Below are 12,911 nucleotides of genomic sequence, written 5' to 3'. Positions count from 1 at the left end.
TTCCTTGTTTTTAATAGACACTGTACTTCAAAGCTGGGGTCAATTTAATAAAGCTTTTACAAATTTAATTTACAAGTGTAGCTTTTGTTTTATGGTTCAAAACAATAGCCACAAGTGAAAATTACACTTGCAGGAGTATTATTGAATTGACCCCCGTTGAATAAATGAAGTAATCCCAGTTCACTGTATCGTATCAGCCATGCTTGAAAACGAAGAAAAGCTAATGTAATTTGTGCAACAATATCGAGTGTGACAGTAGAAAAAAAATCAGTCCTTTGGGTAGACAGCTGAATTGAGTAGTTTCTAGATTCTGAATATTAATGCAAAAAGGATTGAGAAATTTAGAAATTAGGCTATTACTTAAGCATATCTTGAAATAGTAAAATAAACTTCGTGTACCACTAAAACGAACTTCTGTTTTGCATTATATCTCGTGTAAATTAACATGAACTTGTCATCAAGCCAGCACGTTTGACCTCAAACAAAACAATTTAAACTTCCCCTCTCGTCTGCAAGTAAATTAGCTTCCAAAGACTTTGTCAGGCTGTGCCAAAATTGGATGACGTTATCACATGCGTTATATTCTAAGGCGATATTGTTAGTTTATCTAGCGCCAATCATTTTTAACCCACTTTGACGCATTTCTTTAGCAGGTGCGAGGAGATTACTGAAATGTCGCAACAGTAAATTCTAAATAAGAGTCAGTGACGCAAGCTCTGTATTTATAAATTTTATCTTTATTTGTTGCAGACACACGAAGACACAATAAGGCAAACATTAATAAATACTTATGTACGTAAAAATAAATAAACAAAAAAATCATGAAAATATACATTCCGTGTTGAAAATAAGGGAGGGTTGAAGTTTTTTACAAAGGGCGTAAAATTTCGGTTGACTGCAAAATATTAATCTGTAAATTACTTCATTAATCGCAGTCATACTTTTTGTCCAACTTTTGTGAAACTAGACTAATGTGAATATTTTTTTCAGGAGTACATTCCTATTGAAATTCCTAAACTCAACGGAAGTTTCGGCCTTAATGTAACGGTAAGGTTGACTTGAAATTCTGGAGATACGACATTAGTAGGCTCTTATATTTCACCTTCGTTATACAAAAAAAAAATGATGCCTTTAAAAACTAACTTTTTGACTTGAACTAAGAAATTACTAGGTGATTCTTATAGCTATATTACTCTTCCAAGGAAACTTTTTCTCTTGATATTGACTTGATTCAGAAATTAGCATTTTTGAAAGTAAAACTTTGTCCAAAAAGAGAGTAAAGTGCCTCTTGTCTCTACTGAACCAATCCTTGTAAAAATAACAATACAGTGGAACCTCGATATAACGAAGTGCCAAGGGGCTGGCAAAATTTAAACATTATAACGAGTTTTCGTTATATCGAGGTTCTTTTCAATATATTTTACTATTACGGGGGTAAAACGTTAAAAAGAGGACTTCGTTATATAGAGGGTCCACTATAGATGAAAAAAAAAACGGTCTCTTACGAATTCACGTTTTCAAAAATGTAGGCGAACAATATGTAATCATGTCAGTTCTCTCCACAAATCTCAGAAAGTAGCTATTCTAATAATTCAGGAATTAGCAATTCTGAGGGTCTTTCTTTCGGAAGGCGCCACAATCATTTTCATCCGATTCATCGGCCCTAAAAAGAAAACCACAACTAAGTTGTCGAAAAAATCATTAACTATTTGTCACAGTGAGTCCATTAGTCAATCTAGATAAAGAACATTAGTTTGGTGCTGAGACAAACATTGTTTCATACCACGCCTCTGAGAGGCCGAGACTAATAATAATCATCATTTTCGCCGAAACTTTCTACAAATCTCATATCTTCAGAGCTCTTGGGAATCTAATGGCGATTTCCTTTTAAACACAGGTGTTATTATACCGCCTCTAAGTTTTGAATAATTTACAAAACGTGTTTTGAACTTAATAAGAACCACGAAAACTTTAAATTAGATTTTCGCAATGTACAACCATTACGTTCGAGAGATTTGTAGCTCACAGAAATTCCCCAGAATTTGTCACTTGAGCATAGTTCTTGCTCTAAGAAGGATTAAATTCTTTCTTATATGTGATAACTAAAATGTTCTTAATATTGAAGTTGTGCATTGTTATTTTAGTGAAATATTGTTTTCCAGGAAAGTGTAGTTTGGATATTGAACAGCGGGGTTTCTCGATGAACTCTTTATTTCAATTCTTTTTTTTTTCCTGCACGTCATCAATAATTAATAACTGGCGACATTAAAAACAAAAATAACCTTGATTTTCGGTCCACAACAATGTTGAAAAAAAAAAAAAACCTGAAAGAGTTGGTATAATAACACGTCTGCGTCCTCCTTAAAAACGCTTCATTCTTAACCATTTAACTGTTTCGATATTAACGGTTCTTTATTTCTGCACTAGCTTTAACTCGAATCATGGGCACAATGCAAAAATTTCGTAATATTTTGCTTTATCCAGTCGAATAATTTAGTTAAATAGCTAAGGTTATTTTGATTCTTGTACATGTCTTTCTTATTCTTTCTATAATATGTTATATATGTTTTCTTTTTCATTCTTATTGTATGCTTCTCTTCCTTCAAATTTCAGGGAGGACCTGAACTCGATGGCATTTACGTGAAGTCTCTTCTTCCAGGAGGAGCCGCAGAAGCATCGGGAAAAATACACAATGGTTTGAAACTTTTTTCTACTAATTGATTCAGTGATTGAACAAATGCTTACTTTCAAATAGATCGAAAAAGCACTACATTCCTTGAAAATGTGGAGGAAAAGTTCGAAAGTGAGCTATAAATTGACTGAGAAGTTTTACCTACCTCTTTCATGATCAACTGTGGGAAAGACATTTACCATGATTGTTTCACTTCTCAGTGTAGCCTTAGGAACTTCCTCTGTTTTCGTAGCCTCAAACAGTTAAGATTTGAACACTAAAAAATTTATTCTCATATTGCTGGTTAATTATATTCCTACTCAACGAAGCTGATTGGGTGATTTTTCAGTGCGAGGGGAATTTGTTATTTATTTAACCATCACATTTTCAATCAAAGTACCAATCAGGTACAATAACGTTCTTCAATCATACGCTTGTTGTCTTTGATTGGCCACGACATTTTTGCATAACGTAACAGATGATCTGTTGATCTTACGATCATCTATTCTTCAAGAAAATCGCTGAAAATATTTTGATCTCCCTTTTTGGTTGCGTCAAGAAGATGTTTTAGTAATATATAAGCAAAGGCGATAGTATATGATTACATAGTCCCTTTTCAGGTTTGTCAGACCGTTATCCCTTATTGACAAAGATGTTGATTGACTCTGCTAACTGACAATTGAGAAGAGTACCTTAAAGCAACTATTAAAATGACTGACGTTATAATATCTAACGTCATTTATATTTTTAGGGTTAGGAGACATTATGCTTGTATAATGGCTGAAAAATGCATATAACTGATAGGCATTCCAATGGCATTATCGTAGACACATTCCTTTAGTACGCACAATTGGGGCCTTCATAAAAACAGCTATCAAGTAGAGAGCGGGGTCAGCACCTTTCAGTTTATTACACACTGTAATTTTCAGTACAAAGATAATTGTTTAGAGCTCGAGAGACGACATGGTTGGGCGTAGTTTGTTGAGAGATATAATTGTGTACGATACAATCGCCCTTTTACGTAAAGAGAAAGGAAATGCCCTCTTGTTCAATGATTTATTGAACATGTCATTATTACTCTTTTACCAGGTGATAGAATAGTGGAAATAAATGGAGTTTCAATGGAGGGCTTAAATCGAAAACAGGTAAGATAAAAATGCCTAGTTTTACGGTAAATCATCTATTAGTAATCACACGAGTACACTGAAGATGGCAGCGAAGCTTCAGATGAAAAGAACTACCCTGAATATAAATTTTGATAAGAATTGCGATGATGATGACGAGAATGAATATTGCCTCGTAATTTTGGGTTGATAACGATTGACTTGTAAATATTTTTTGTAAATTCAAACGCCTCGATATAAATTGGAATCCAAAATGCAATAATTGAGTATGTAAGGCCTGGTTCAGACGCCTTTTACTTTTCATGTGCTGGACCTAACTGAATAAGTTCGACTTTGGAGCGACTCTTGCGCGACATTTAAATCAGACGGCACACCGTGTGTCGAGCCTAAGTTAAGTTTGACAAAAGTTCGACAGACTCTGTCGAACGTTTTCCGCAGCAAACGCTTTCTCCGTACCAAATTGATTCAGACGCCGCTCTTTTGTCGTACTTAAATCATCAGTTAGGTTCGGCACATGAGTGGAGAAGCGTCTGAACCGGGCCTAACGGTAAGTAAATTCACATCCAATTTCTACGTGTTGGTTAAAATAATGCCATCCGAAACTAAAACATAAATATATATATAAATAAAAACACGTTTAATTAAATACCTAGTAGGTATCCTGTGCCCATTTGAAGTTCACCTAACACCAACCTTCTCGTGACTCTTGAAATAAGTAAGTAAGTGAATAAATAAAAACATACATAAATAACTTAAAAAGTTTCAACATTTTGCGTACAGGCCGTTGAGTTGCTCAGACGTTCTGCTGCCACAGCTACACTAGTTATTGAGCGCTATAAGCAGCCAGAACCGGAAGGACCTTATTTGGAAAATGTTGAGGATCTTTTAGCGATATCGGTAAGATTGCCATTTTTTATACTAAATCTACGATAAAACGGGCAACAAAACCCTGCAACTTGTTTTGCAACATTGCTGCAGAACGTGTTGAAAAGAAATGTTGCACTTTTCATCACCCAAGTTCAAACAAATAAAGGTTGCTGCAAGTTGTGTGATACTGACTTCTTATTGGATAAAATTACACAGGAGTCACGCCATACACGGGAGTGACGTCACTTGCTGCAGAACAAGTTTGCCTTAGCTTGGGCCCGTAAAACACGTAACGTGTATAGATTTTGTTGCAAAAAGTAGAACTACTCTCTACTTTCTGCAACAACTTTTAGCTACCTGCAACAGCCTGATTTGTTGTAAGACATATTTGAATCAATTTGGGTGTTAAAACGCGCAACATTGCTTTTCAACTCGTTTTGCAGTGACTTGCTACTAAATTAACGCCAGTATCGGCAGATGCAGACGACTTTTTTCTAAGTGACATTCGAGCTCGAGCTAAGAAAAAGGATTGGTTTGTAAAAAATTTGTCTAAAATGACTGAGGGAATTTCTTTTTATAACTTTGACACAACTTATTCATAACCCTACGTAATTAACTAGCTTACAATAACGGCATACATAAAAAAAAAAAAACGATCTGATCACCTTGTTCCTTGTGTGTAGCCAAATTGCATCCTTGTTGAACTACAGAAGATGAACAATTCGTTTGGATTTAGTGTTGTGGTAAGTGTGTATTCTTGTAATGCTACATAAGATTTAAATCAGATTATATGAAAACAAGAGTGTGCGAAAACTGAAATCGTAGTGTTTATTGTAGGTCTATCTAGACCTTATTTCTTTTTTATCAATTCTATTTACTGTTATGTGTGTTATCCGACACACCTCAAGCCAAAACTCCATCCGCAAGGAAGACGGGCCTCCTTACACAATACTGGGGCAAATGACTGGAACTCACTGCCAATAGCGCCCAGGAAGAAGACTGGCTTAGTTTCTTATGAATGAAACTTTTTAGACATCTTACGTTTACAGTGTAATTTTTATATCGATATGTTATTTGTTTATTAATTGCTTTAGTACGGTCGGTTATGTAATATTATACCATTTTATTATATGGCTACAAACAGTACGCGCGCTCTGATTGGCTGTTTTCTTGTAATGACCGAGCATTAACCGGCTAGGTGTCCAAGGCATAATTATAGAGTCTGTGTTTAACTTGATAGTAAACAACCATGTTATGGTCAATTGACAGCTGTCAAAAAGAGCATCTGCTGACCAGTGTCACCTGACTGTATCGCGGGCTGAAGTGCACTACTCATTGAAGTGACGTGTTTTTTAAAACTATTCGCTGGCCAGTTGTTGGTTTTAATTGATCGATGATTTTAAATGAAAAAGCCACATAATAAATAACTTATTAACCTCGTCCGTTCCGCCATTACAGTTAATAAGTAGTATATAATGATGATAGCTTTTAGTTCGTGTAAAACATTTATAAATAAAACCCACTTATTGTTAAACGGCTTTTTACCAGGGTGGTCCAGATTTTGGAGGTATTTTCGTGAAAACTATCAACCCGCATGGCGCAGCTGCCATGGATGGCAGGATAGGCATAAGTGACAGAATAGTTGCCGTAAATGGTGTCAACTTAACAGCCGCCACAAGACAAGAGGTATGTAGCAACACTGCCACACAAGGTGGGGGTGGGGGAACTCTCGCAGACGATTAGATTGTAATAAATAAGTAAACATCACTTATTTTACTAGTACGTGTTTCCTACGTCAGCCATTTTAAATATATGGTCTGATGATGCGAGGTCTGGTATGGAGAAGTATTGGGGAGCCGCTCAGACTTCTTTATTTGTTATTTTTCGTAAATGATTGGATCTTTCGAGAATTTTCTGATTTTCTGTAATGATGGCCTTTAAACAATAATAGTAGAGATCAGGGGCCCGTTTCTAAGAAGGCCAGGTAACTTTTCGGGCCCGAAGACAAATTATCAAACCAAAAGCTGTTGAATAGCACCAGAGTTCGTAGCTCACAAACCGGTCAATCTTGCTTCGTTAACTGATAGTTTCATTATATCATTTTCAAAATTATTGAAACTATGGTCTTCAATGCAAACACAGCAAACATAAAACAGTTCTTCGGGCCCGAAAAGAATCCCGGACTTTCGAGAAACAGGCTCCAAGCCACTCTCCAAGGACTGAACAGTCTATAAACAGTAATTTTTGAGCGATTTTTGCTTAGCAATTTTTGAAACGAATTTTAAAACATCGGACGAATGCAAGGTAGCTAAAAATATTTTTATTTTTTAAGGTGTCAAGTCCTAGAATTGCATTTTGCCGCATAGAATGGAAAAAAAAACAACAACTTTATGATCCTCTATTCAGTTTTTGAAGAGAACCTTATGAGGCCTTTAATTACTTTTGTTCCTTTGTGATCAGAAAATAATCGATATCTAATTGAAGTATTTTCGACAAAAATTGCTATACGTAATCAATGATATATGCTCATTTAGGCAGTTGACGCTCTCCGAAACTCTCCAATTATCGCTCAGCTTGTCGTAGAAAAATGCTCGGCCGAAGATCACATGACAAATAGCAGTGGACCACCCACCCCTCAAGAATCAAGATATGGGGCTGTACACTACAATCAATATCAACCGGAAAACTATAATGGTAAGGTTTACAACATATGATGATGGATGATAAGGGAACAAAAACTTCCTTGTTAAATACTTTAAATGGGGGTAGAGGATGGAGGGGAGATGGGGGTGGAGGGAGGGTTCTCATGACGCATACTTTTGGTATTACTAAAACACAACCATCAGTTCGAAGGGGACAGATGGCAAACTGATCTTGCTGGCAATATCTATAAGTCGTAAAAGATCATAATTAGGATGCCTAAAACCCGTGCAATTCGACAACTGGTTTCGACTCCATTACCGTATTCATTGGATTAAACTCCGCGGCATTTATTAAATTTTTAGCGTTTCCTATGCGGCGTATATTCGAGGGTGGAGTTTATTTCGAAATCACTTTTTTAAATCACTGACAACAGTAATTGTAAATCGTTTGTAAACATTATGTAATTTAAAGGCTCAAATGACTCCCTTATTTTGCTGAGATAGAATCGTAAACGTCTGGATGGTAATAATTACCAAGTTGTACCGAGGTTTCTCTAGACTTATTATTCTGCTGAGTAGGTGCAGTGTTTATTCGACGGCGGCGTTTACTGGTAATTTTGCTTCCACCTGCGGCGTTTGATCGAGGGCGGCGTTTAATCGAATAAATACCGTAACGGTAAATCCCTCATCTGTCAATATATTAAATTCTAGAAACTGATTGGTTAGTTGGAGTGTGTTAATTATGGCATCTTATAAGGCGACCCACTTATAACTCTATGATCTCTTACCCTTTAGCAATAATTTTATAAATCTATCAGAGTCATTACCGAGTTGTTCTAATTTCCGAAATCGTTGCCTTTGAGATGCAGAGTTTAAATAACTAAAATTTAAGAGACTCCATGCTTTGTGATTTACTGGCTAATAAACGCACTATAACTGGGTGTAGAAAAAATCAGAAATCTTCGTACTTCACTCTGGAAACCTTTTTTCTAGCATTTGAATTCTTCTTTCATTCTAGAACCAGTTTGCGCATGGGTTAATTTACCAAAAGTCCTCACATTGAGTCCCCCAAACCTTGATCCGTTGGTGAATTCATCGGTACGGTTCGGTCGCAGGTGATATCAAGTGATTACTAACAGCCTGTTGTCATCAGGTTTAAATTTTTCATTCCCCTTAGGTATAATTTGTGACCATTCTTGGTATATATTGCAGATTACAATATGGATGATCTACCATTTGAGGTCTATCTAGCCAAAGGCCAGAATGGCCTGGGGATGAGCCTTACGGGCGGAGATAGTGGAGGTACAGGGTCTATTAAGTTCTAATTAAAACATCAACATTTTTATTCAATGAAAATGGTTATTGTTGCGATTGCATGCTCTCTTGGTGTTTTAAATATTTGAGTTGCCTTATTAGAACTTGCTAAGAAAAAATGCGGAGTTCTAAACAATATTTTGTTTTCAATTAAAGAGGCTTGCGCTGCTGTTAAAGTTTTTCAATCAAAAGAAAGTTCAGTAAAGTTTCTAACTTACCAGAAACCTAATTAGGAACACTTTTGAAAAAGGAAACATTCACTAAGTCGTGTCCAGGAGGTGCTGTTATCACCCAGTCCCCACGAGTTTGCGGTCATGAACTTGCAATGTTTCGAAATCAACATTGAAGAGGAAAAGGCGAAGAGATCTGATTGGTCGCACGTTAACGTAAAAGTTGAACCCGCGTTCAACTTTTACTTTTACACACGACTTTTCGTACATTTCCTCTATTTTATTTGCACAAGTAAATTTTTACACGCGTTAAACTGAATTACGCGACAGTGGAAATCCACCCTAAAGAGTGTTTTCTACATGTATGATTGTTATTAAAGGTCCAATTTATATTAAGAAGTTGGTTCCGGGAGGTTCAGCTCTTTTGTCAGGACAGCTTCAAGTGAACGATATCATCCTTCAAGTGAACAACAAGAATGTGGATCAAATGAGCTATAGAGTAAGAATTTTAATTATGGATTCGTCTTGAAAGACATAGTAGAGCAGCTTAGCAGCCTGGCCTCCTGCCTTGGGGTCACTCTTGGCGGGAAGAAAAACAGTGGCTAATCAAGCATCGATTGTGCTTTTTTTTCTCCCTGCACAGTCTGTTAAGCCACTGTAATTTCACTAGACTTCTTTGGTGTCGCGAGAAAAAGCCCAGCTGGTACTCGGGTAACATGGAAAAATGGTGGCTTACAACGCTGAATTTTTACAATCTTTGGAGGAGACATTTGTTGGGTTGAGATGGTTTTAAAATCCAAAGAAAATTCAGAACTGAAAATTTTAGGCACATTTCAAAAATATTTTGGACTAGAGATCTGGGTCGGGTTGTATAGAAAGCATACTAAGCTGATTTAGCAACGGAACGGGAACGCGCGGAAACGCGACGTCCGGCGCCCAGTTTGCCTCTCTGCCATTGGTCAAGCCAGTTGTTTGATTTGCGCGCGTCGTCGTCATTGACGTTTCCGTTCTGTTGCAAAATCAGCCAATAAGATAAGAGGGCTCTTACCTTTTGTGAATTCTGAAATAATTGTTACGGGTGCCATTAATCTTAAGATGTTTTGGATCAATTAAGGTCTCTGGGAAACTGCCCACCTACCCCTCCCCTAAGCCATCATTTTGCCCTGAGTGAGATAATGTTGGCTTTGGGGAGGGGTAGGTGGTCAGTTTCCTAGAAACCCTAAATTGATCCGATGTTTTTGCAACACAACTCGGGTCCTTTAATTAGCTATTCGATTCCTGAGTCCGATGAACTTTTTCAGAAATCATTGAAATATGCCATCATTTTTTGGTGTATTCCCTACAGGAAGTCCTTTCTATTCTTCGAAACTGTCCATCGGAAGTTCGATTGCTAATTCAAAGGCCACAGGTGTCATCACACCCTCCCTACCCAGGGTACCGTGGGGGCAGCGACCGAGCAAGTGTGGACAGCTATGGAAGCTACAGCAGCATGTCAAGTATTTTTTAAATTAGCTTAGAGATTAATTTCGTTGATATATTTCTTAGAATAGTAGAATTTCCAGTGAAAGTTCAAGTACAGTGTAGAACATCTATTAATGTGGCAGATCATTTCCTTTTCATAAGAATCCATGAATGGAATCAATCGATAGCGATGATCTTAGCAGAGTATTCAAGTGTGAATTTTAATAAAATTTGTCGAAAAGTTAAATTTTTCATGAACTTGGCAAAAAATGAATAAAAACTGTTGTAGTAACAGGGCAGAACCTGTTTATATTAGTACCTTATTTCAAGATATATTTGTTTTCCTTTATTAGAAGACCCTCGCATAGATTATTTTTGTTCGGAGGGCGTATGTAGTATATAGCGGGGTTTTGTGTCAATATTTGCCTTGGCAGTTAAAGTGCCAAGCCAGGGGAACATTAACAGCTCTAATTTTCTGTGAGTAAGTTGTTAACTAAAGGCTTTTATCCTATTCAGACCTGCTCACTTTAAGGATATGCTGGTCCTGTAGTGGCAAAGCAATGAAACTTTTTAAATACTTAGGTATAAGCACTTCAATAATGCTTAGAGCCTGCGTAGCAGGCGCGGGTCTCGAGATTTCTTCCTCCGCCCTAAAAACACCAGCCCCTACTACGCAGGCTAGATGCATAAGGTAAAACTTTTTAACTGGGAACCGTTGACCTAGTTTATTGAAACTTGTATTCTGTCATCATGGGAAATAAAATTGTGCAGATTTGGATATATCTAGCAAAGACAGCAAAGATGCATGATAGTAATCATTTCCCTTTAAGCAAAGAAGGCAGAGTTATTAAAAATTAAAAAAAAAAAACAGAAGCAGGGTAACATGGTCTCCGCGCCGCTCCTAGTTGTTACTGCGTAAACTTTAGCAAGGTACGAAAATCAAATGTTATATTTCCAGTTTCTGTAAAGTTTTATGAATTCGAGGTTTAGCATAGTGATGATTATAAAGTTTCAAAGTGATGACGTCATAAAAATTTAAATTTGTGAAATTATGGGATTTGTCGGGGTATTCTGAAAGGACAATATCTAAAGAGCCTGCATGGCTAGAAGTAGCATTTCGGGGCCAAGTTGTATCTCGATATAAGCCCAGTTATGCTCTGATCACTCCAAATTTGCCCGGCAATTTGCCCAGGAGGAGACATCAGAGCGTAACTGGGCTAATATCTCAGAGACAATTTGCACGGAATTCCATAGTTTTTGGCAAGTAGGCCTGTTGGATGTGATTCTTGTAGAATGCATGTCCCAGCAAATCCCAGAATTTCACAAATTTAATTTTTTATGACCTTTCACTTTGGGACTCTCAGTTTCAACCACGACTTCCTTTTCTACCGATGGCGCATGTCAGTTTTATTTTATTTTACCAATTGAGGAGACTTATTTCACGTTAAAAGGATTGGTCGTCGTTCTTTGACAGTGGTCAAAGAAGGACAATTTGCAAACACATAGCAATTGAGTACCTTCAAAGCTTTCAAAATCCTTAATATCATAATTTAATGTTCATATTTCGATGAAAGATTAATGCATTGACTGTTTTCTGTACTCTTAATTGCACGTGTTTGCACTTTATGGTCTAAACAACATTGAGTTATTTGTCCATAGTTGAGGCACCGTTTTACTAGGTTTAAAGGGTACGGTGTTAAAAGATAAGTTTTTGTGCTGATCTTAAGTTACAACAAACCTAGCGAGTCGCAATAATATGAATTATGCTGATTTTAAAGCCTTTTTGTGCGAGTACTATGTGCACAAATGTATTGCTTTATGAGAGGGCCTAGGGGAGGGGAGGAAATTCCGAACGCTACAAACCAATGGATACAAATTAAAATAATGTATGCTATTTGTAAGTAACTTATTGATGCCAGAAATTGGGGATGTTGTGCATGAGGGAAAAAGTTCGTGGCACCAGGAAGATTTCGGGCAGGGTGGATTATCCTAGCGCCATACAGACTTACACAGGTAACGAAGAGAAAATGGTGTCGAGGATCGATTCGTTAGTCTCCCCCCAAAAAAGAAGCTTTAAAACCGACCACTTTTAATTAAAAACAGCTTTTTTAAATGGGTTTCTGGTTACCCACCCCGGCTAAGTTGTCTCGCATATAAACCAACGACAAGATGTTCAGCCTTCTGGGATCTTCCTCGTGCTTAAATCTTCCTTCCGTCCATGTAAACAGTACTCAAGACTACAAAAATCGGATGCAAATTGTCTTTAACGTGTCCGATAAGACAGAGCTAAATGACAGCTAGATACGCGTGTTATATTTATTTAGTTTTCTTGTTTTTTTTTTTCTTGCTTTTTTAATTTTGTATGTTGTTACATTCATAGCCGTAATAAAATATTTTGAGATAAAGAATACTACAATGTACAACCTGTTATTTATTTCTTATACCTGCAAGCATGCCCAGCGTTGTTCTGTCATTTTTTCCTTCCCTGTGATCTAAACGCTGTGACTATTTATAAAAGTCTTTTTTCCCAGCTGTTTTCCCAACGTCAGTCCTCTCGATAGCTTAACCTCGCTAACCAGCATAGTTTTTGGCCCATCTAAAAAGTTGACAGAATTTTAAAAGGTTACAATCATCGCTTATAACCGGTTCCTGCTATGTGGCA

At 36.9% G+C, this 12,911-nt stretch overlaps 1 protein-coding gene across 3 annotated transcripts in view; it reads left to right on the top strand.

Annotated features, from left to right (window-relative positions):
- The window catches only part of LOC140935371 (tyrosine-protein phosphatase non-receptor type 13-like), a 33,831-nt gene extending 21,156 nt beyond the window's left edge, over window positions 1-12,675 (top strand). For 2 of the 3 annotated variants that reach the window (XM_073384919.1, XM_073384920.1), the window contains 10 exons: window positions 991-1,047; window positions 2,614-2,695; window positions 3,761-3,816; window positions 4,576-4,692; window positions 5,346-5,405; window positions 6,211-6,348; window positions 7,197-7,356; window positions 8,517-8,606; window positions 9,169-9,287; window positions 10,134-12,675. In XM_073384919.1, the coding sequence (XP_073241020.1) occupies window positions 991-1,047; window positions 2,614-2,695; window positions 3,761-3,816; window positions 4,576-4,692; window positions 5,346-5,405; window positions 6,211-6,348; window positions 7,197-7,356; window positions 8,517-8,606; window positions 9,169-9,287; window positions 10,134-10,295 (1,041 nt within the window). In that variant the 3' untranslated portion in view covers window positions 10,296-12,675. The remainder of the gene's footprint in view (window positions 1-990; window positions 1,048-2,613; window positions 2,696-3,760; window positions 3,817-4,575; window positions 4,693-5,345; window positions 5,406-6,210; window positions 6,349-7,196; window positions 7,357-8,516; window positions 8,607-9,168; window positions 9,288-10,133) is intronic. The other variant, XM_073384921.1, reaches the window with a different exon arrangement.
- Window positions 12,676-12,911: the final 236 nt, after the last annotated feature.

This window comes from Porites lutea, chromosome 4 (assembly GCF_958299795.1).
Source record: "Porites lutea chromosome 4, jaPorLute2.1, whole genome shotgun sequence".
In the NCBI taxonomy this organism is placed as follows: Eukaryota; Metazoa; Cnidaria; class Anthozoa; order Scleractinia; family Poritidae; genus Porites; species Porites lutea.
The sequence above is the reverse complement of the archived record's forward strand: the minus strand, read 5'-3'. Positions and strand labels throughout refer to the sequence as shown.